This window comes from Mobula hypostoma, chromosome 23 (genome assembly GCF_963921235.1).
Source record: "Mobula hypostoma chromosome 23, sMobHyp1.1, whole genome shotgun sequence".
NCBI lineage: Eukaryota > Metazoa > Chordata > Chondrichthyes > Myliobatiformes > Myliobatidae > Mobula > Mobula hypostoma.
In genome coordinates this window covers 36,182,255-36,207,363 of record NC_086119.1, presented here as the reverse complement: position 1 = coordinate 36,207,363, position 25,109 = coordinate 36,182,255, and the positions used below count along the sequence as shown (strand labels likewise).

The following is a 25,109-nucleotide window of genomic DNA, read 5'->3' as shown; positions in this document are numbered from 1 at the left end:
CCCTTTTCAATTTTGTCCCCCTTTTACACTGCAACTCATCCACTCACTGCAATATTGCCCTACCATCTGACTGTTCTTCCTTATGGACTCACTACACCCTGCCTCTGTTTGTAGACCAACTGTCCTATCACTCCAGCTCCCATCCTCCTACCAGATTAAACCTCCCCAACCATTCTAACAAGCCTGCCTCCAAGAATGTTGGTTTCTCCCCCTCATGTTCAGCTGTAACCAGTCTTTTTTGTACAGGTCTCCTGCACCAGTTTCCTGGTAATTAATTGTACCTAATTACCAGAAATCTGAAACCCTGTCTCCTGCACCAGTTTCTCAGCTATGCAGTCACCTGCCAAATCATCCTATTCTTACCGTCATTGGTTTTTGGCACAAGTAGAATTCCAGAGAATCCTGGAGGTCTTGCTGTTCAGCTTTATATCTAACTCCCTAAATTCTTGTTTCAGGACCTCCTCACTTTTCTACTACATCATTGATGCCAGTATGTAACAAGACTTCTGGCTGCTTACTTTAGAATTGTGGACCCAATCAAAGACGCCCCTGACCCCGGCACCCTGGGAGGCAACATATCATCTGGGTGTCTCTATCACATCCACAGAATCTTGTGTCTACTTCTCTTATTATGGAATCCCTTATCACTACTGCAGTCCTCTTCTCCCCACCTTCTCTTCTGAGCCACAGCAGCAGGCTCAGTGCCTGAGGGCTGGTAGGTCGTCCCCTGAACAGTATGCAAAAAAAGTATACTTATTATTGAGGGGAGTGGCCGCAGGGTTACTCTGTACCCGCAGCCCATTTCCCTTCCCTCTCCTGATAGTCACCCATTTACCTGCCTTCTCCATCTTCAGATCAACCTCCCTGCAGCTCCTATCATCTCCTCAGTTTGAGCCAAAGGTAATTGAGCAGCAGCTCCAGTTCCTTATCATTTTAGTAAATAGCTTAGCCAGTGTTGTCTGATTTGAAACAAGCCCAATTAAGTAACCGCATTGTGTTATACTGCAAATCTTGGGAAATCAGCTCAAGTGCTGTGGACCAGCATCCTGTGTTTTATAGTCAGTGCATTTGTTTGCAAAGTTGTCCTTTTAACTTCAGACTGATTATTGCTTGCCATTTACGTTATGAACTGAAAACTGGCTCCTGTTTACAACAAGAAGGTGAACAAAGAATATTGGTTAGAAGTTTATCTTACTCAATAACAACCCTTTGAGCTTGAGAAGTTACAATTGCTATTTAGAAAGATGAACTTTTCAGAAAAAAAGGCCTCCTGGCCCAGTGAATATCTATCACACTATTCAGTATCTGTCAGAATTCTACCCCAATCCTGATATAGTAAGATAGCTTTCATTCTTCCACTCTATATAATACAGTCCCATTTTAATCTCTTCTTGTAGGATGACTATGCCATTCAGGAATTAATCTATGCTTCACTACACGATGCAGGCACCAAACTTGTTCACGCAGCTCCAAGCATGGATGAAATTATGAAAAAAATGGAATCCCATAAATTGGATGTAAAATATTTGTAATGTTAAAAACTTGTGGTTCAATAGAGAGTTAGAGGGAAATGAATCTGCCATCCTTAGTTGCCATGGCTTCAATGTAACTCCAATAATGTTACATTATTGTGTACATCCTCAAATGCCCTTTGACAATGGACTAGCAAGCCACTCAGTTATTTAAAAGCCATGATGATGAAGTCCATAGTCTATATGTCCGTACTACATTGAAACAGAATTCGGGCTTTTGCCCTTTTGAGTCTGCTCGGCCATTCCATCATAGCTGATTTATTATCCCTCTCAACCTCATTCTCTTGTCTTATCACTGAACATTTGAATAAAGTTGGATTTGTGACTCTTCATCAATCTGGGGACTGTGATTGTGGGAAGTAAGACATGCCCAACCATGCTCACAAGCGTTTGGGCACCTTATCTAAATTGGGAAAGCTATCCCACAAACTAGTCAGACGATAACCTGTCATGGAAGTGTGGGCAGAGACAAGACTTTCAGCCAACATCCCTGACTCCTCCATATGGTTCTTGAGCAGAGTAACCGGGACGATGACACAGTTGGAGAAACGTTCCGAGAGACATCAACGTTGAACCCATTGTCCAGTAATTCTCCACAAAGTCAAATATTGGTATGGAAACCTCATGGTAATGAGTCTCTGCTGATGAGTTCAGAGTTCTTTCAGAACTCCGCCAGCAGTCAAAGAACTGCTGAGGATTGGAAGGGAAAGGAATATATTCAGAATGTGTCATTTCAAGCAGGAATGATTATTATAGTTTTATTCAACTCTCCACTTGCACTATAGAATAGAAAAGCTCAGGGTAAACATACCTGCACATGTTGTGATTAATATATCTGCCACAGATATTTCTATAACTGTTGGTAGAACTGACCATGCAAAATCTCATGGAATCTAAGTCCTGCCTTCACCTTGCATTACATGTGTAATTATTTGGATTAAGAACAAATGGGCTCACAATTATGAGTTGCATCTAAGAGGCACCGGCGGCCATTTGCAACAGTAGAATTAAGGCTCCCCAACGTATTTCATTCTACCATTACCATTCAGACAGAAGCAGTGAAAACAAGACATCAATGTATTGAAGCTCCAACACAGGAATGGGGTGCATGTTGAACAACAGATAGAGCTCAGTGATCATATTAGCAGCATCAAAATGGTCCAGTCTTGTGTCACATTGTGTACAATGAGTAGTGGATAATTAAACAACTTACCTCAACAAGCTCCCAGAACATCCCTGTCCCTGAAAATCCATCTGACATGGCAATAGATGATCCTTCTGGACTGCACACTATCGAAAAGTCCAGTTTTAATCCATTTAATTAATATACAAATAGGTACTAGTAAATGGCTGTATGCTTTTGACACAGCAAAATCCATGAGTCCTAACAACACCTTGTCTATAGTGCAGGGGATTTGTGCTTTTGATTTGCCACTAACTCTAACTAGAAAACTGGAGTTTATTTGATGAAATGGAAGGTTTTCCACTGAGTCCTGTTCATCAAAGCAGAATTAATCCAGTAGGGATATTTACTGTCCTGTCCATCCACACCTGTTCATGTTGGATCTCTGTTTATTTTCTGTTCTTCCGGGAGTTAGGAATGATGAGCAGTCTTATTTCTAAGATTTCAGTTTAGTTAGAGTGCAAGCAAACATACAAATACTAAGCAAACTAAATGAAGAGCTGAAAAACTATGCTAAGGGTTGTATGGATGTGAAGACAAAGGAATCAGAAGGTGCAGAGCCTCGATGGGTTGAGTTAAGAAATGGCAAGGGTAAAAGGACCCTAATGACAGTTGTATACAGGCCTCGAAACAGCAGCCAGGATGTGGATTACAAATTACAGCAGGAGATAGAAAAGGCGTGTCTGAAGGGCAATGTCCATGATCATCATTGGGGATGTAACATAAAAGTGGATTGGGAGAACCAGGCCAGTACTGGACCTCAAGAGAGAGAATTTGTAGAGTACCTAAGGGATGGCTTTTTAGAACAGCTTGTTGTTGAGCCCACTAGAGGATTGGCTGTGATGGATTGGGTGTTTTGCAGTGATCCAGAGGTGATAAGAGAGCTTAAGGTTAAGGGACCTTTAGGGAACAGTGATCACAATATGATCGAGTTCACTTTGAAATTTGAGAAGGAGAAGCTAAATTCCAATGTGTCGGTATTTCAGTGCAATAAAGGAAATTACAATAGCATAAGAGGGGAACTGGCTGAAGTTGACTGGAAAGGGACATGAGCGGGAAGGACAGCAGAGCACCAGTGACTGGAGTTTCTGTGAAAAATGAGGGAAGTGCAAGACAGATTATATCCCAAATAAGGCGAAATTTGCGAATGGAAGAAGATACTACTGTGGCTGACAAGTGAACTCAGAGCCAAAGTAAAAGCAAAAGAGAACACATACAAGGAAGCCAAAGCTCGTGGGAAGACAGAGGATTGGGAAGCTTTTAAAAACTTGCAGAACGAAACTAAGAAGGTCATTAGGAAGGAAAAGATGAATTATGAAAGGAAGCTGGCGACTAATATCAAAGAAGATACTAAAAGCTTCTTTAAGTATATAAAGGGTAAAAGAAAGTTGAAGGTAGATATAGGACCAAAAGAAAATGACACTGAAGGTATCGTAATGAGAGACGCAGAGATGGCAGAGGAACTGAATGCGTATTTTGCCTCAGTCTTCACAGTGGAAGACAATTGCAGTATACCGCACATTCAAGAGTGTCAGGGAAGTGAAGTATGTGCAGTGAAAATTACAACTGAGAAGGTACTCATGAAGCTTAATGGTCTGAGGGGTAAATTTCCTGGAACTGATGGAATGTGCCCTCAGATTCTGAAGGATGTAGCTGGAGAGATTGCAGAGGCATTAACAATGATCTTTCAAGAATCGATAGATTTTGGCATTGTGCTGGATGACTAGAAAATTGCAAATGTTACTCCGCTACTTAAGAAGGGTGGGAGGCAGCAGAAAGGAAACTATAGACCTGTTAGCCTGACATCAGTGGTTGGGAAGTTGCTGAAGTCGATTGTTAGGGATGAGATTATGGAGTACCTGGAGGCACATGACAAGATAGGCCAAAGCCAGCACAGTTTCCTGAAAGGAAAATCCTGCCTGACTAATCTACTGCAATTTTTTAAGGAAATTACAAGCAGGATAGACAAAGGAGATGCAGTAGATGTGGTATACTTGGATTTTCAGAAGGCCTTTGACAAGGTGCCACACATGAGGCTGCTTAGCAAGATAAGAGCCCATGAAGTTACAGGGAAGTTGCCAGCATGGGTGGAGCATTGGTTGATCGGCAGAAAACAGAGAGTGGGAATAAAGGGATCCTATTCTGGCTGGCTGCTGGTTACCGGTGGAGTTCCACAGGGGTCGGTGTTGGGACTACTGCTTTTTATGATGTATGTCAATGATTTCGTCCATGGGATTAATAGATTTGTGGCTAAATTTGCCGATGATACAAAGAGAGGTGGAGGAGCAGGTAGCGTTGAGGAAACAGAGAGCCTACAGAGAGACTTAGGTAGTTTAAGGGAATGGGCAAGGAAGTGGCAAATGAAGTACAATATTGGGAAGTGTATGGTCATGCACTTTGTTGGAAGAAATAAATGGGAAGACTATTATTTAAATAGGGAGATAATTCAAAATGATGAGATGCAAAAGGTCTTAGGAGTCCTTGTGCAGGATACCCTAATTGTTAACCTCCAGATTGACTCAGTGGTGAAGGCGGCAAATGCACTGTTGGCATTCATTTCTAGAGGTATAGAATATAAGCACAGGGATGTGATGTTGAGGCTCTATAAGGCACTTGTGAGACCACACTTGGAGTATTGTGCAGTTTTGGGCTCCTTATTTTAGAAAGGATATACTGACATTGGAGAGGATTCAAAGCAGATTCATAAGAATGATTCCAGGAATTAAAGGGTTACTATATGAGGAACATCTGGCAGCTCTTGGGTTGTATTCCCTGGAGTTCAGGAGAATGAGGGGGGATCTCATAGAAATATTCCAAATGTTAAAAGGCCTGAACAGATTAGATATGGCAAAGTTATTTCCCTTAGTAGGGGAGCCTAGGAAAAGAGAGCACGACTTCAGGATTGAAGGACTTCCATTTAGAACAGAGATGCGGAGAAATTACTCCAGAGGGTGGTAAATCTGTGGAATTTGTTGCCAAGTCAGTGGGTGCATTTAAGGCAGAGGTTGTTGATTAGCCAGGGCGTCAAAAGGTATGGGGAGAAGGAAGGGGAATGAGGATGACTAGAAGAATTGGATCAGCCCATGATTGAATGGCGCAGCAGACTCAATGGGTCGAATGGCCTACTTCTGCTCATATATTTGATGGTCTTATGAATAAAGAAGAAGCCAAGATGGTGCCTCTGAAAAATCTATCACTTTTTTTAGAAGAGAAATTCTTTAGAAAGAGAATAAACTTGTTAATAGGCTACATAATTAAAACAATTACATCACATGGGTAATGTGCTCATACTTAGCCAATGAAAAATAAGAAAGTTGATAAACCATTAATTTAGCTGCTCTACCACTTTCTGCCAATGAGTATGAACTAGACACAAGTTTGTTAAAAAGCACAAATCTTATTAAAAAAATTATTTAAAAAGCAGTGGTTTCCAACATTCATCATACTTCTGGAAGTAGTCATCATAGAAAGTTTTGTATGATATTTGTCACCACTTTTGTCTCATTGCAGCTTCAGTTCAAACAGTCAAAAACCTGAATCCTAGAAACAAGGTGAAAGTGACTACCCTTAACTTAATGAGGCTTTGTAAAAGTTATATCAGTGGGAATCACGGTGAAAAACTTGACCAATTAGTGTTATTATTAGTGTAAAAATATGGTCATAATTGCTGGACACCAAGCGAGATCACTGATCTGCCACATTTCCCCTAAGAAGTTACCTGAAGGTTCATCAAAGGTCTTCCCCCCATCAGAAGCGGACTTGGTTACTGTTGATTGCAGAGTGCCAAGTTCCATTCACAGATCCACAGACAACAAAACAGTCAGTATCCATACACAGCTACACCTTGACAATGATCTGACTTGGGCTGTTATGTAGTTAATAACGTTTACATCACACAAGCATTGAGGAGCGGCTATTAACAAAAAGACCTTGACCTCTTGATATTGAAGTTCCCTACCTTTGCCGAATCTTTCAACATTAACGTCCTTTGGGGCTACTGTTATCTGAACTGGACACAAATTGCTGCAGCAACAGTTCATGTAGCCTGAGAATACAAGCAATTGTCCAATGGGCTACAAGGATGCAGAAGGTGACCTATGCTTCCACAGTGTTGCTAAGATAATGAGACTGCCTGTAATGGGTATGCTTGATTCATCAATTCCTTCACAGGTAAAGCCCTCCCAATCATTGAGCGCATCTATATGAAACACTGTCGCAAGAAAGCAGCGTCCATCATCAGCCACCCAGGCCATACTGTCTTGGTGCTGCTGCCATTAGGAAGAAGGTATAGGGGCCTCGGGACTCACACCACTAAGTTCAGGAACAGTTACTACCCCTCAACCATCAGACTCTTGAACAAAGGGGATAACTTCCCTCAGTTCCATTTGCTCCTTCATTGAAATGTTCAGACAACCAATGGACTCACTTTCAAGGACTTTTTATTGCATGTTCTTGATATTTATTGCATATTTATTTATTAAGATTCATGATTCAAAGATTCAAAGTACATTTATTATCAAAGAATTTATAAATTATACAACCTTGAGATCTGTTCGCTCACAAAGCAAGAAACCCAAAAGAACCCATTTAAAGGAAAAAAATAAAAAGACTAACACCCAATCTGCAAAAAAAGAAAAAAAACATATCATGCAAACAATTGAAGCGAACAACAACGTTGTGAGTTAAATTGAGTTCTCAGGTCTGAACTCCGGAGCAGCCCAGAGTAGGCCCAAAGCCTCGCTTGTCAGTTCATCATATTAGCGGGCATGGAGCACAGCAGCTGGGGCAGTCTTCATAGCTTCACTGCCATGGAAAGAAGAGTGACTATTGCAGGGAGCGAGCAAAATCAGCTCTCGCTTCCGATCTGGGCCGGTGTTTAAAATGTTTGAAAGGCGGATTGTGCCTTGCACTAGGACCCGGCTGCTGCAAAAGGGCTGGGGCCTGGCTCTTTGCCCAGATTTTGCTGCCCAGCTCGAAGGTGTTCTCAAGCTCTTCAAATCAGTTTGGCACCTGGAGCAATCGAACCTCACACCTGGGCCAGTTGTATGGGGATCAAATCTCCTCTGCCCCAACTTCTGCTCTCTGATCCGCTCACTCCATCTGCATCAATTCTGCAACGCACTGTCTTGGCTCATCCCCTCGTCATCGCTCACTCCCTTGCTGTTTGCAGTGATAATTTACCTCAGAAAAGGTGTTTTTATTGATGATGTTAGTCAAATTTCCTGCCTTCTTAACTACCAATGAGTTGTCACATACATTTGGTAGTGCCATCTTAACGATCCTACTCCCATGGAATATTATTATTATTTCTTCTTTTTGTATTTACACAGTTTGTTGTCTGCTGCATGCTGGTTGGGTGGTCTTTCATTATTCCGTTATAGTTATTATTCTATTGATTTGTTGAATGTGCTGACAAAAATAATGAATCTCAGGGTTGTAATATTTTGATAATAAAATTTACTTTGAACATTTGAACTTTGTCATTTGATGGAATGTGATGCTTGGAATGTCTGATAGTTAAAGAAAACCTAGCATATATAAGTGTGTAAATGGTGATGCAGTCTTCACAAGGGGTAAAGATGTATTATTCTTAAGGATCTTATGCATTGGTAAAGCAGAAATAATCGCCTCATGAGGACTGTTGGTTTATTGAGAATTTCACTCACTGAATTCCAGGAATGTAAACATGCTGAAACAATCAAAAAACTGATGCTAAGTGATTTAAAAATACTATGCCCCATGCCAAGGCAGACGGGAGACGATATGTGCAAGTCCTGATAGAATGGTAAAAATCTAGCTAGGGAAATGTAATTTTTTTCTGATCATGTTGCAGTCTTTGCTTCTAAATCATCTACTGGTGAATCCTAGGATTTGTATGTACCTGCCCATGCCTGAAAGTGTTCTATGAAGGATGCATGACCAGCTGGTTCTGCATGATTTTCTCTCCCTGTAGATCATCATGGATTCCAATATAACGAAGCAGGCGCTTAATGAGATTGAAACACGACATCATGAGATCATCAAACTGGAGAACTGTATCCGCGAACTGCACGATATGTTCATGGACATGGCAATGCTGGTGGAAAGCCAGGTAAGATGCAATTTAAACAGAGAAACATCTCACCTTGACTCTGTTATCTACACAGGGAAAAGGGCCAGCATGGTCAGGAATAGTGTGGTGAATTAAAATAGAACTTTCTCGTTCTATCTTCTTGATGATTTTAACTGCCATAATATCTTTGATCGGACAAGAACTTTTAAGGATGAATGTGAAGTATTATTGCTTTACACTGTTTTTGATGCCTTTGCTCAGTGACTAATGTTCTCATGGTCAACATGCTGAAGTTAAGTAGAAAGGTTAATCTCAGTTTAATCGCATTACAGAAGCAAGAGTTGGTTATATATTAACTTGAATCTGCTCCACTAGGATAATGACTGTCTACTCTCATACCCAAACCCACATCCCTCCATTCACTTAATTTCCAAAAATCTGCAGAATTCAGTCCTAACTGTCACTAGGTTATGTGGAACCTATCAACCTTGTGTTTAGTTTCCAGAATTCCCCGAACATTCTTCCTTGGTTTCTCTGGTAACCATTAATTCCCTCTGGGTTGCCAATGCCATGTCTAAGCGGCAATACAGAATGGGCCTACCGGTCCTTCAAACCATGCCCCCAAGCAATCCCTGGTTTCATTCCAGCCTAATTCATTTACAAAGACCAATTAACCTACCAACCAGTACGTCTTTGAACTGTGGGAGGAAATGGAGGCACCCGGAGGAAACCCACACAGTCATGGGGAGAACGTACAAACTCCTTACAGGCTATGACAGGAATTGAACCCAGGTCACTGGTACTGTAAAGCATTGTGCCAGGCACTAGGCTACCTTGCTGCCCCGGTTGCGTAGTGGATAGCACAACGAGGTCTTGAGGTCACATGGTCTGCTTGAATTTACACACGCTGGAGAGAGGGTTTGTCGCATTGTTAACAAGAGGCATTCTGTGCTCCAAGCAGACAGCTGCCAATCCACCACTCAAAACTGGGAAGGTAATTGGTTCTTCCATCATGACCTTGCTATCTATCCCTCAAAGAAGTGGTGCAGTTACCTCCCTGACTCCTAAAATAAAGACAACAGAAAGGGGCATCCTGTCCCGCTATTTAAAGTGAGCATTTAGACCTGAACATAGTCAAGGCTCTTCCCATACCGAGACCTTGCAACCCTTTGTCTCTGAGACACCATCCTTTATCACCCTTTATCTGTCAATCCTTCAAGAGGGGCCTTGATGGAGAAAGGGTGAGGCTCTGTAATATCTGACTCAGAATCAAGTTTGCCGAGGGCAGATTCCCTGGCAGAATCTTTGCTTCTTGACCCAACCCCGGTCACTGCCGAAGCGGCCTCACCCCGCCACTGTCTGACCCCCCACTGGTTATTTTTACTGATCACTTCATATGACCACTTCCAAACTCTTCTCAGTCCCCACCCTCCTCCGCTCCTTCCCCTCACGTACTGCCCCCAGCTCTCCAAAATCCTGACCAACAGCAGTTCCCACTTATGAAAAGCTGAATTCAAATCGACTAAAGGAAAGTGGTAATATGTGCTGCAATAGAGATCTCTATTGCATTCGTTCACATTTTCACTGCGAGGCTCTGACTGTGAGCCTGTTCTTCCTACGCCGGTAACAGCCTCTATTTTCTCCTGCTGCTGATGCCCTGGACTGGATGGTGGAGGCCGGCAGGTAATGTGTTCCTGTGTCTGTAGCATGCAGTAACAGTGCAGCTTGCATGTTTGCATGTTCGTCCAACCATGCGCATGACCTTGGGTTGTTTAAATGTCGTAACGCACCCGACAGAGTGCAGGTGTGGCACTACGAGATGGTTTGGTGTCTCGGCCTAGCTGTACTCTGCATCCACTACCCTGGCAGCAGAGTTGCTGGATGAAGCTATCAATATTTTGGAGGATGCACACCCTTGGGATTGGTGGACAGGGTAAAAATTCATGGAGGGTTTGAGCTATTAGAAGGAAAATGAATAGGTAGACTCTTTGCTTCTTTTTCATGGACTCTGCAATTGAGAAAATTGTGGAAGGAGAGAAAGGTGCCACGGGTTCTGAAGGAGGTGGCTTTGGAGATTGTGGAGGCATTGGAAATGATCTTCCAGGAATCAATAGACTCTGGCATGTTTCCGGAGGACTGGAATGTTGCAAATGTATTTCCACTGTTTAAGAAAGGAGGGAGACAGCAAAAAGAAAATTACAGACTTATTATTCTGACATCGGTAGTTGGAAAGTTATTTGAGTCAATCCTCAAGGACGAGGTTACGAAATACCTCGAGGTGCATGACAAGATAGGCCCAAGCCAGCATGGTTTCATGAAGGGAAGATCCTGCCTCTCCAACCTATTGGAATTTTTTGAGGTAATCTCTAATAAGATTGATAAGGGAGAGGCTGCGGATGTTGTGTATTTGGATTTTCAAAAGGCCTTCGATAAGGTGCCGCATAAGAAGCTGCTTAGTAAGATGTTGAAAGAGTGCTGAGAAGGTTTACAAGGATGTTGCCGGGACTTGAGAAACTCAGTTACAGAGAAAGGTTGAGTAGGTTAGGACTTTATTCCCTGGAGCGTAGAAGAATGAGGGGAGATTTGATAGAGGTATATAAAATTATGATGGGTATAGATAGAGTGAATGCAAGCAGGCTTTTTCCACTGAGGCTAGGGGAGAAAAAAACCAGAGGACATGGGTTAAGGGTGAAGGGGGAGAAGTTTAAAGGGAACATTGGGGGGGGGCTTCTTCACACAGAGGGTGGTGGGAGTGTGGAATGAGCTACCAGATGAAGTGGTAAATGCGGGCTCACTTTTAACATTTAAGAAAAACTTGGACAGGTACATGGATGCGAGGTGTATGGAGGGATATGGTCCAGGTGCAGGTCAATGGGACGAGGCAGAAAAACGGTTCGGCTCAGCCAAGAAGGGCCAAATAGCCTGTTTCTGTGCTGTAATGTTCAATGGTTCTATGAGAGCCCATGGAATTACAGGAATGATATTGGAATGGGTGGAGCATTGGCTGATAGGCAGAAAGCAAAGGGTGGGAATAAAGGGATCCTGTTCTGATTGGTTGCCGGTTACTAGTGGTGTTCCACAGGGGTCGGTGTTGGGGCTGCTTCTTTTTACAATGTATATCGATGATTTTGATTATGGATTAAATGGTTTTGTGGCTAAGTTTGCAGATGACACCAAGATAGGTGGAGCAGTATGAAGCGTTGAAGAAACGGAAAGGTTGCAGAGAGACTTGGTCAGTTTAGGAGACTGGGCAAAGAAATGGCAGATGAGATACAATGTTGAGAAATGTACGGTTGTACATTTTGGAAGAAGAAATAATTGGGCAGATTATTATTTAGATGAGGAGAAAATTCAAAAATCGGAAGTGCAAAGGGACTTGGGGGTCCTCATGCAGGACACCCTAAAGGTTAACCACCAGGTTGGATCGGCAGTAAGGAAAGCGAATGCTATGTTGGCATTCATTTCAAGAGGAATAGTGTATAAGAGTAAGGAGGTGCTGATGAGGCTCTATGGGGCACTAGTGAAACGTCATTTGGAATACTGTGTACAGCTTTGGGCCCCCTATCTTAGAAGAGAGGTCCTAATGTTGGAGAGAGTTCAGAGAAGATTTACGAGGATGATTCCTGGAATGCAGGGGCTAACATATGAGGAGCATTTGTCGGCTCTTGGATTGTATTCATTAATAGAAGAATGAGAGGGGATCTCATAGAAACATTTTGAATGTTGAAAGGCTTGGACAGAGTAGATATGGAAAGGCTGTTTCCCTTGGTGGGTGAGCCCAGGACAAGAGGCCACAGTCTTAGAATTAGAGGGTACCTATTTAAAACAGAGATGAGGAGAAATTTTTTTAACCAGAGGGTCATGGATTTATGGAATTCGTTGCCACATACAGCTGTGGAGGCCCGATCATTGAGGGTGTTTAAGGAGGAGATTGATAGGTATCTAATTAGTCAGGGTATCAAGGGATATAGGGAAAAAGCTGGAAATTGGAACTAGATGGGAGAATAGTTTAGCTCATGGTGGAGTGGCGGAGCAGACTTGATGGGCCAAATGGCCTACTTCTGCTCCTTTGTTTTGTGATCTTGTGAAATATTTACAGAGGCCCGTGATCTGCAGAAAAATTTCCAGGGGAAATTTATTAAAGTTTAGAAGCCCAAAACAGCAAAGATGAAAGTCTGTGTAGCTTCATTAGGAAACAAAAAAGATAATCTGTAACATTCGAAACCAAATCTATACAGTACCTTGGGTGATTTCAACAAATTTCCACGTGGGTGTTATTGGACCTTAAGACATAGGGGCAGAATTAGGCCATTCTGCCCTTAGAGTCTGCTCTGCCATCCCATCATGTCTGATCCCAGATCCCACTCAACCCCTTACACCTGCCTTCTCGCCATATCCTTTGATGCCTTGACCGATCGGGAAATGATCAACTTCCACCTTAGATATACGCACGGACTTGGCCTACACTGCAGTCTGTGGCAGAGCATTCCACAGATTCACCACTCTCTGGCTAAAAAAAATTCCTCCTTACCTCTGTTCTAAAGGGTTACCCCTCAATTTTGAGGTTGTGCCCTCTAATTCTGGTTATTCCCACCATAGGAAACATTCTCTCCACCTCCACCCTAACTAATCTTTTCAACATTCAGTAGGTTTCAATGAGATCCCCCCGTTTCCTTCTGAATTCCAGTGAGTACAGCCCAAAGCTGCCAATATTCCTCTTGTGTTAACCCCTTCATTCCTAGAAACATCCTCATGAACCTCCTCTGGACTCTCTCCAATGACAACATATTCTGAGATATAGGGCCCAAAACTGTTGACAATACTCCAAGTGCAGCCTGTCTAGTGTCCTATAAAGGCTCAGCATTATATCCTTGTTTTTATATTCTATTCCCCTTGAAATAAATGCCAACATTGTATTTGCTATCTTTGCCACAGACGCAACCTGTAAATTAACCTTCTAGGAGTCTCGCACGAGGACTGCTAACTCCCTCTGCACCTCTGATGTGGTCTGATAAGCAAACAGCAGGGAGAATAAGTGCCTCATTATTCTGTTGTAGGACAATGATTTTTTTGCTGTATTGCTATTCAGTTAAGCCATTAGTGGGCACACAAGGCAAAAGAAATGGCACTTTGCCATAGGCATGAATCACTGCAGGGCTCCAGTGGGAAACCTCTTTGAGACTTCACATGGTCCCCTAGAAGAGACTGTTGTCAGGTATGGGAGGAGGAGTTGAGGAAAAGGGTCATGCTTTTGACATAATTCCTTGGAATAAGAACACGTTTCAGGAATGTGAATCGTTTTCCTTCTCTTTCAGGGTGATGTGGTCAACAGTATTGAGAGGAACGTTGCCATTGCAACAGATTACATTGGACAGGCAAAGGACAACACAAAAAAAGCAGCTCATTCTCAGGGTGCCAGCAGACGGGTAAGTGACTGGAGATGATGGCACCTGATACACAGTGTTATTTTCATGCATTTCTGCTCTTTCCTCGATGCCCAGGGAGAGATGATAGACAGGATTGAATACAACGTTGAGCACTCAGTTGACTACGTAGAGAGGGCAGTGTCTGACACGAAAAAGGCGGTTAAGTACCAGAGTAAAGCGCGACGGGTGAGTAATGTGTGTCACTAGCGCTGCATGTGTATGGATGACCTCTTTGTGTTTCCCCCCATTCCATCACAAGAGGCTGTATGTACAGTACGGAAGTGTTTCTCAATCCCACAGTCATCTCATGTGCAACTGTCTATTGTAGTCACTTATCAGCTGGTCAAGATTCTTCCCACCAATGCTGTCCCATGCTGTAATAGCAGTCACTTGTTTTATAAACAATATTACTGGCCTTAGGGCCAGTGATATACGGGTCCTACTCTTCATGCAACATAATTGGCTTTAGGACTGGGAACCTTTCACAGAAATGTACCCAGTATCATTTCCTTGGGAAATTTCAGCTGTTCAGAAGTACATATGTTGTATTATGTTGCTGCAAGACTTTTCACATGTTTAAAAGGTGGAATTGGAAATTTATAAATGAGAAACAAGATAATTCCTGACACACAGGTAAAAAATGATCAAGTACATGAGCTTTTGATCCAGTGCCACGTGTATTGGATCTCTGTACCGTGTAGTTCAGACCATAATTTATACTATGTCTTCCAGTCATTTTCTTCACCTCATTAATATTGCTTGCCCCGGGTGATACTACTGTTAAGCAATTTGCTACACAATGTAATAACACAGAACATCTTTATATACTGTAAAGGCGCAACTAAGAACTAAGTGAGGGATGTGAACCGAAATCTCAACTGCACATAGGAAAATTGGTTGATGCTAAAAACTTGCCTTTGTGAATATGGCCATCTATTCACAATGAAGCACAATAACACACACTGAGGCACAGTTTGTTATAACTAGTACTGATGTGGATAACGCAGTGTACATCAGCTGACCTGTTACCCATATCAATTAAAAATGATATAAAAGGAAAAGCAGAGCCTTCCAGTGTGAAATCCTAACAGAGGTATATGCCCTTCTTGTAATGGTGTTACACTTACTGTATTCTGTGGATCTTTCACTTGATCCTCTGAGAAACCATTTTCATTTGTATCTCTGATCAAAAACCAGCCATTCATTCATACTCCAATGTCACTTAGTATGCCGTCTGTCACTTAGCAAGCTAATGTAACGGGACATTGTGCCAGCTCTGTTTGCAGAAGGATTGGTGGAACTTCAGAGCTGAACTTTGCATGCACTGACTTAATAATCATTTCACGGCATGGTGGAAAACTGAGGGGGATGGGAAGCAAGCTTCACTTTCCTCTTCCCAGTTATCTTGAGACTCTGCTAATATTAACAGTATTTAACTCGACGCTATTTATTCCTGTATATACTGTATGTCCTTAATGCAAGCTATCCTACTGTAATATAAACTACAAGAGATTCTGCAGATGCTGGAAATCTTGAGCAATGCACTCAAAGTTCTGGAGGAACTGAACAAGTCAGGCAGCTTCTGTATAGGAGAATAAACAGAGAAAAAGGAGGGGGGGGGAGAAACTACCAGACGTTAGAGGAATTGATTGAAGATTCAAGGTCATTTATCATGTGTACATCATGTTAATGGTAATTTCTCAACGACGCTCAAGTCAGAAGAGCAACACCTCATATTCCAACTGGGTAGGATGAACGTCAATTTCTCTAACCCGGTAATTTCTCTTCCCTCCCCCACTCTTGTTTTCCATTCCCCATTCTAGTTCCCTTCTCCCCCCTTTCTTCTCCTCACCTTCCCATCACCTCCTTCTGGTGCCCCTCTTCCTTCCCATTCTTCCATGGTCCACTGTCCTCCACTATCAGATTCCTTCTTTTTCAACCCTTTACTTCTTCCAAATATCACCTCCCAGCTTCTTACTTTACTGCCCCCCTCTCCCCCACACCTACCTTCCCCCTCACCTGGTTTCACTGGCAGCTTGTTCCCCTTTCCCTCCCCCCCCCACCAACAATTTCTTCCTCTGGCCTCTGCCCCCTTCCTTTCCAGTCCTGATTAAATGTTTCAGCCTGAAACATCGACTGTTTATTCCCCTCCACAGCTGCTGCCAGACTTGCTGAGTTCCTCCAGCATTTTGTGTGTGCTACTCTAATCTATTTAATATTCAAATAAATGATAGATCTTAATATGCAATACACCCCCATTACAAATCAATGGGTTATGACCTGATGTATGATGATATAGTTTGTCCAACATTATTTATTTATAATATGCATTTCAAGCCTCTGATCTCTCCCAACAGAGAATTCAATATGTCCTTGTCAGATCAATACCAATGCAGTCTCCTATAAATAAACCTAGTGTGATATTCACTCTATTGTAATTTACCTGAACTGAATGAAATAAAATCTCTTAAGTGTGATTTGCCCAACAAGTCAGCACACACAGCAGCCAGATTCTGTTTTATTTTTCCACTTTCCTGTCTTGTATAGTATCAAGCATTTTCGGCCAATGTAATAGTTTAATGTAAGGAAGATTCTTAGTGTAATAACAAAAAAATGCACATCTGGTTTGTGCCTTGATATGCAATCTCTTTGTATTCTTTAACTTCCTATATTAGCCTACCTCAGGTTTCCCCTTGACTTTTTGGTACAATCGACTTAACACTAGTAATTTATCATGATCTCATCTACTCCAACACAATCCATACACCTGTAGCATATATTGATGACTAATGAGTCCTCTCTGTTTAACTGCAAATATTGCAGTACCTTTATAACGCAAGCAATCTAAGATATGTGTATTTAAAATTATAATAAGCTCTGTTGACATGGGTGAGAAGTAGACCAAATGTCTATTTCTTTAGGTTTCAACCCAATCTCCAGCCAACAAGGATATCACATTGATCAATGTGCAAGACTCTGTTAAGCCTGCACATTGATCAAAGTGACATGTCTGTTGGCTGGATATCGAGCTGAAACCTAAATAAATGCTAAAGAATTGTGTGCAATTCTAATCACTGCACTGCAGGAAAAATGTGATTGCACTGGAGAAACTACAGAAGGTATCCACCAAGACATTGCCTGGATTGAACAACTTTAGTTAAGAGGAGAAAGGAGATGATAGACCCATTCTCCACTGCAGCAAAGGAGACAGAATGACGTGATAGAAATATACGGTTATGAGAGGCATGGATAAGGTAGATAGTGTTACTTAAAGATTCAATTTATGTTCAGGGAAACCTAAAAAATGTGGTCTAGCTATTGTTTTGTAAAGTTACAACATAATGTCCAAACTCTAATATTCTGTGCACCAATCAATGTAGGTAGCATGCCATGTGCTTTCTTCATCACCGTATTGACCTGTGTTGACACTTTCTGACTTCTAGCTCTTTGTTCATTAATATTAATTATATATCCAATTATTTATCATATTTATTAAAATGTGTCACCTCAAACTTGTGATTAAATTCCATCAGCTCTGCCCAACTCTCCATCTGATTTCAATGCTGTCATAACCTTAGGCAACTGTCCACAGCACCATCAATTACCAGTTCTTCTGCAAACTTACTGATCATTCTTTCTATTTTTTACAAACAATTTGTTACTATACATCACAAAGAGTCCCTGCACCAATCTCTGTGGTAAATCACTGATTGCAAATTTCCATTCTGAAAAACATCCTTCCAGCAATATCCTCTGCCTCTTATCACCAAGCTAATTTTGGGTCCAAAGCAACACACACAAAATGCTGGAGGAACTCAACAGGTCAGACAGAATCAGTGGAAGTGAATAAGCAGTTGATGTTTTGGGCTGAGACACTTCCTCAGGACTGGAAAGAAACGGGGAAGACCATCAGAATAAAAAGGTAGGGGGAGGGGAAGTAGGGTAAGCTGGAAGGTGATAGGTGAAGCCAGGCAGGTGGGAAAGGTAAAGGGTTGGGGAAGGAGGAATCTGATAGGAAAGGAGAGTGGACCAGTGGAGAAGAGGAAGAAAGGAGGGGCACCGAGGAACCTGATAGGCAAGGGAGTAGAAGAAGTAAGAGGCCAGGGTGGGGAATAGAAGAAGGGGAAAGGGGAAGGGAGGTTTTCACCGGAAGGAGAAATCGATGTTCATGCCATGAGGTTGGAGGCTAACCAGATGGAATATGAGGTGTTGCTCCTCCACCCTGAGAGTGGCCTCATCGTGGCAAGAGAGGAGGCTATGGACCAACTTATCAGAATGGGAATGGGGATAGGATTTTAAATACTTAGCCATCGACAAATTCCGTTCTTGGCAGTTGCAATTTTGGATCCAATTAGCCGTCTCACCTTGGATCCTATGTGCCTTAAACTTCTGTGTCACCCTAACATGCAGGGCCTTGTTAAACACCTTACCAAGTCCACACAGACAATATCAACCACCCTGCCTTCGTCAATCTCCTTTGTTACCACCTCAAGAAACTGAAAAAATTGTTTTATGAAATTCTTTTAAAGAGTAATGAAGATATTAATCATAATTGGATAAAATATTTGTTAGAATATTGAATGGTGGCTAATGTGTTAATGCTACAAATGCCAGAAAGGCATATTTCAAAAGACTTGTGTTTATTTGAAAAATATAAATGCTGATGATGGAAAAAATAGAAAATTTCCGAATTTTTAATTGAAATTTACTCAGGGAAAAATAAACCATAACAATAAAGCTTTTAAGAAGGAGATTAAAATTATTAGGTGAATTGTGATTAAAATATAACTACAAGCAAAAACAAAAGTGAAAATATGAAGGAGCGTAACTTTAAGGTGGTTGGAGGAGAGTTTAGTGAGGATGTCGGAGATCTTTTATTTTCAGAGAATGGTTGGTGTGTGGAACGTGCTGCCAGGGGTGATGGTAGAGGGTGGAGGCAGATACATTAGGGACATTTATTTATCTTATTTGGAGATACAGCGTGACACAGGCTCTTCCAGCCCAGGGAGCCACACCACCCAGCAACCCAACTATTTAGCACTAACCTAATCACAGGACAATTTACAATAACCAATTAACCTACTAATCGCCTTAATTTAATTGAATTTAAGAGATTTTTAAATAGACATATGGATGAAGAAAAATGACGGTTTGCTTGGGAGGGAAGAGGTAGATTGATTTTCAATTAGGGTAAAACTACCTCTACTGTATGTTCTACAAATAGAAATGCTCAAAAAATCTGAATAACAATGACAAATATGCCCTCATTAAAACTGAATGGTAAAGAAAATTATACAACTAAAATGATGGTAGAAACCTGGATTTAGCAGTTGCTTAATCACTACAAGTCCCTTTTTCCTCTGGGAGACAAGGATAGCTGCTTGAGCTCGTTATCAGATTTCTCAGGATGATAATAGAAGAGCCAGACAGTATCGTGGTAATGACAGATGCGATTACTAAACAGTTTGCAAATAGACCATTTGTACATGTAAGCCTTAATTATCAGTGCCTACGTACTTTAATAGCCTAAATTTCCCATTGCAATCCTTCTGATATTAAGGTGCCTGTAAGTTGTACGAGTGCTAGCCTTTGAAGTAATGCTACAATCTATAATGCCAGTTTGTGATCATGGCGACATGTGATATGGTGACATCGCACTTTCAATCATTGTCCACACACCTACAAAACTTATACCCTAGGATAAAAACAGAAATTGCAGGAAACACTCAACAGGTCAGGCAGGGTCTGCAAAAAGAGAAACAGATAATGTTGTGGATCAAATGTTTACTGTTCTAGGATACTGTTTGGGAAGGGAATTGAGTTTACATTATATGTCAATATACCTTTGATGCTTAAACAAAGGCTGAATACTGAGGATGGTCAGTCTGAGGAGTTTGATCGATGTGTACAACACCTGAGATGGAAGCATCCATTTGATCTGCAATACCCAAGGAAGCTTCAGCTTTTAAATAAAAGTTACTCCAAGTTTTGATGATTCTTGCTTGAATTCAGTGCTAAACAATGCTCTTCCATACGCTATCTCAGAGTTTGGCTGCTGTGTGTTAAGATGTGTCTTTTGGGGTTGATACCGCTGCACCTATCTAAGAAAAGCTGAGCCTTGAGATGAATCATGTGCTCAGTGCAAAACCTGATTGCCACCTCGCTGCTCTGGAGAGAGTAGAATGGGGACAGCTTGCATGTCCTGCTATTTTGGCTGTGCCAAAAGCTTTGCATTGTCTGGCCGAGTCATTGGTGTTGGCCGTTGATCTGTGGGAAACAGATCGAGAAAGCAGTAAAATCTTGTGCGATGCCCATTTGCAGCTGATCACTAAGTCCATTCAAACTGAAAGGCGGTTTTCATAACTTGACAATAAAGCACTTTACAGTGGCAGTTTGTATGCCCGTGGTGAGAGAAAACTTGTCTCAAGATGTCTACAGGAGAAATATCTGAGCTGCTTTGAAGGGACCACAGTGTTGTAAGTGCCCACTGATATTTATCCATCAGAGGTACTGCCGCAGTCTTATATTGAATTCAGTTGGGCATCCAGCATTATCTAATTAATGCCACAGAGATGTGAGGACATGTTTGGCCTCCTGTGGTGATTTTGTAATGGATTATTCCTGCATGTAAAATATACCCAGTGATCAGTCAGCACTCTGCACCGCATTCTGAATGTTTTACTTGTTCTTGCATTTGTTTCGTGTTGTATGTTTTGTATGCTAAGCCTCACCTAATTGTTTTCTTGCCTTCCCACAGAAAATGATCTTTATAGGAATTTGCATTGCTGTGGTACTGTTGGTTTTCATCATTGCTTTGGCTGTGTCTCTCAGTTAATGCTGCAAAGCAGCATGATCCCATCGAATCATCCTGACTGAAACTAAGGCTGGGCTCTTGTTCCATGAATGCTTAAGTGAAAAGGAAAGACAACAGCTCACCATTACTGAACATTTCCATTTCATTTTGTCAACACCTAGGATTGTCCAGAAAGGTCTGCTTGCAGCCACCAAGGACATTATTCCGGCTTGAGTTCTACTCTCCAGTGCGGACTTTGTTTGCTTTGGCATCTCTATAAACTGAAGAGCAACATCAGGATTCAAGCTGCATTGTTTATATATCGTATATTGATTTAATTTCAATGCTAAAATTTTAGAAACATTATTAAATTAAACCTCACCTTAACGGATTATGATCCATGATTTTGCCAATTTATCAGGTCACTATGGATCCAGGTGCAGTTCTGCTGTAACAGATTTTTTTAGATCAATTACTCCCCACTCACTTAATCCCCATTCTGTGACTTTCTCTGACTTGCCTTTCTGGCTTTCTTCCATTACTCTTCCACTCTTCCTCTCTTCCCTCTTTGTCTCTGTCTCCCTTCAAACTTTCACCCTTCTCTGCAAATGCCAACCAAGCTTTACAAGATGAATGGAGGACTAGTTCCCTGATCCTGCTCTGCCATTCAGTGAGAACCTTGAAGATCTGATATTTCACATGTGCACCTCCTTGGGGAAAAGAAGCCACATCCCCAGTGACCCCTAGCAATTCCTAACCGTGACTTGTAGAAAAGGAGCATTCAGTATGGCACTGAGAACCACAGGTTCATACATCAGGAGGACAATCATCAGAAGGAACTCATTACCTCATAAGCTACCTACTCACTCACCCTAACAGCCAGCTCCTGCTCAACATGTGGTAGAGTGCCAATGCCTCATGAGGCTCATCATCCACCTCAGAACGAGGGTAAAACAAGTCATCCTCAATGCCAAGGGCCTATTGAGTAAAAAGAATCCTTATTCCAATTGGTTAATAAAATTAAATATAGTAATTCAAACTTCTACCAATATTTATTGTACATGTGTACACTGGGCATTCCTGTATTCAATTTTTAAGCTGTGCTATTTCATTCTAAATGTCAAAATCAGTGGGAATATTTTATTTTACTTCGTATATGTTCTGTTTAATATCTTGAAAACTTGTATCAGATAACCCGTTAACCTATGAAGTGACACAAAATAGAACCTTCGTTTGCGTAATTTCTCTTTGTAATTTAATCCATGGGATTCAGTTTGTGCTTCCGAATTTGGTTATTTTTGTAACGAATTTGCTTTCTGATTTCCAAGGCCAAAATATCCTTCCCAAGGTCTTGTGTGCAGACAGCTCCCAGAGTGCCTAGAGCATGGTATAACCACGATGTGTCTATTTATTAGAAAGGTTTCTCAATCTCTTTATATTTTACTTCTATAGATATTAAACACAATATTCCATTTGCTTGGTTATCTTCTGTACCTGTGCAGGATGTTTGAATGATTTATCTAATCCTCTTTGGATCTCCAGTATTTCTGTTCTAGTCCTGTCAGTCCTGCTTTGCTTAAACCATTAATTCTTTGTAATTGAATATTCTCTTCCATAATGCTTTCAATTTTGCATGTCTTTGTGGCAGGCAAATTCAATATCTGGTTTTCTATTCTGTCATCCAGGTACATTGAATTGTTGCACCCTCGGTGCTGGTTTGCCAATTTGAACATGTGCCCTTAACTCTAACATCTGTTTGCTACCACCCAGTCAATATTAAGCTGCTAATTGTCAACAAGCTCCTCTTTTAGCTGATGGCCTCATTCTGAAATGCTTCTGAAAGTCCATATAAATGGTACTCTTCGATGTGCCCTATAGGCTGATTTATTTATCAGTTCAAACTGTAGTTTGAACTCAGACCTTCTGAGGTCACTTTAGCTGAGATTTCTTATGCTAAACTACTGACATCCAAGTGTTGGGATGTTCGGGAATTCCCACATAATTGTGGAAGTCTCCAACTTGCGAGAAAGGTTCCACCTTTGGTTTCCTGGCCATTCCTTATGGAATCAAATGACGATCCATGAACTTGCAAAGTCAAAAGCACTTGTGCTGGAGAATCTTTCTGCTGAACTTGCACCAGTAACAGCTATCCTTTTCACCAAAGTAGAGAGGAATTTCTGTGTGAGAGACAGGCAATATAATCACGTTAATTTCGATAAATTAAGTTTGCTTTAATATTTTAATTATTTTAAGTGTTTTAAGTAATTTATTTTTAAGAGTTTATTTTTACAATATGTAGTTGTTTCATTGTTAAATTGTTTTGGATGCTCCTGAATATCAGAGACATTTGGAAGCATTCAGAGTTCTTGGCAGCCTGATAAAGCTTCTATTTTGTTGTCAGATTTTTCTTTCAGTTGTTTAGTATGTGTGACTTTCTCTAGCCTGTCAGATTTCACTATTGCATCACATGAGACCCTGTCACTGTGAAGGGCTTCTCCTTCTTAGAACAGGATAGAACTTAACAGAATGTTGACAGTGAAGGATAAACAAAACATAACTGCATAGTTACCATCACTGAGGAAGGGCAGCATTCCATTCCCTAGAAGGTATGGCCTACTATTGTTGAACATCCTCCATTGCAAACATCTCCAGATATGCCACATATACCAATTCATGGCCCTCTAAAATTAGAGGCTCTATTAGACGGTTATTATCTGCCACAGAGATCAAAGCAGGTAGTCGCTAGGAAGATGCCGTTTAAAGAAGCTGTACAGACACCACTGAGCCCACTGGCATTTTTTCCAATATTCCACGTTTGTTGCGTATCCTAAATTTCCTAATTGATATAATTGGAAATTCTAACCATCTTCTCAGGAAAATTCAGGCCATTAAGGCAGCAAATCCAATAAAAAAAAGATTCAAGTGCAGGAAAAAAATATGATCCTGTGAAATAATTAAACAGTCAGATACAGGAAGAGGAAAATATACAGAAGCAAGAACATATTCAGGTACAGATGCAGGAATGAGAATAGACACTAGAATATCTGAAGTTGCAAACAGGAACAGAGAAAAATTATAGAATTGAAAAATGTAAACCCACCTGTCTTTATATTAAAAAGTATTCTACCTTTTGCTTATTTCAGATAGTTATCTTATTGTCCATTTACTAGTCACCAATACACTTGTCAATGAATATAATAATACTCATTGATTTATATAATCATTGAATAAATAATCAAAATTCATCTGTCAGTCCTCCCAGAGTCTAATGGAGTTAGGAAAATAAAACTTTCTCTAGTCTCACTCCCTGCATATTTTTGTTTTGCACCATCCACAAAGTTGTTATAACTGCTGACCAAACTGGGTGATCATGTTTCTGAATGCAGTTTGACCAGTGGCTTGATCTAACATCACTTTCAGTTGTTGAACTGTTTCGTTTGACAGGTTTTTCACTTGGACATTCCAGATTTAAATATTTGTACATCCGACCACCTGTAGCTCTACATCCCCCACTCCATTAAAAGAGTGTGTGTCTTCTAACTTCCTCCAAAAGTGAATCTCTTCTCTTTTCTGCACATTTCAGCTATGTTAACTGCTCAGTGTACTAGCCTTAATACCCACGGTCATTCTTAGGAATTTTGATTTTCAATCTGCTAACAAATCCAAAAGTAAAACCAGCAAATGCTGGAGGTACAGATAACATCTGTGGAGAGAGAAGTAGTCCTTCTGTTTCAGATCAATAACTCTTCAACACAAAGTGCACCTGCAGTTTCCTGCTTTCCACTGAACTCCAATGTTTATATTGGTGGAATAGGAACAGTTATGAGATTAAGTCTGGCAATAGTTACAATGCTGACTAAGAGATCTGCTATTTTCCACCGGGTTATAAACCCTCACCAAAGGGCAACCACCTTCCAATATCGTGCTTTACTAGACTTCTGCATGCGTGGCAATTTGCGTTTATGTACGCAGAAGTAAGTGTCTGGTACCACATCCCTGATTGATGAGTAAACGTATGGACTCCAACAGAAGTGACTGGGTAGTGATTAGACCTTTTCCCCAGCTAATTCAGGACCCTGAGACTAATTGTGCTGCCTCTCTTTGGCTTGTGTATGTGGCTAAA

General features: G+C 41.2%; 1 protein-coding gene across 3 annotated transcripts in view; it reads left to right on the top strand.

The window, feature by feature from the left end:
* Positions 1 to 25,109, top strand: part of LOC134336652 (syntaxin-1A) — a 338,429-nt gene that overhangs the window by 294,281 nt on the left and 19,039 nt on the right. For 2 of the 3 annotated variants that reach the window (XM_063030990.1, XM_063030989.1), the window contains exons 8-9: positions 8,669 to 8,806; positions 14,269 to 14,379. In XM_063030990.1, the coding sequence (XP_062887060.1) occupies positions 8,669 to 8,806; positions 14,269 to 14,379 (249 nt within the window). Of the gene's footprint in view, positions 1 to 8,668; positions 8,807 to 14,268; positions 14,380 to 20,950; positions 21,029 to 25,109 lie in introns of those variants that run through there. The other variant, XM_063030992.1, reaches the window with a different exon arrangement.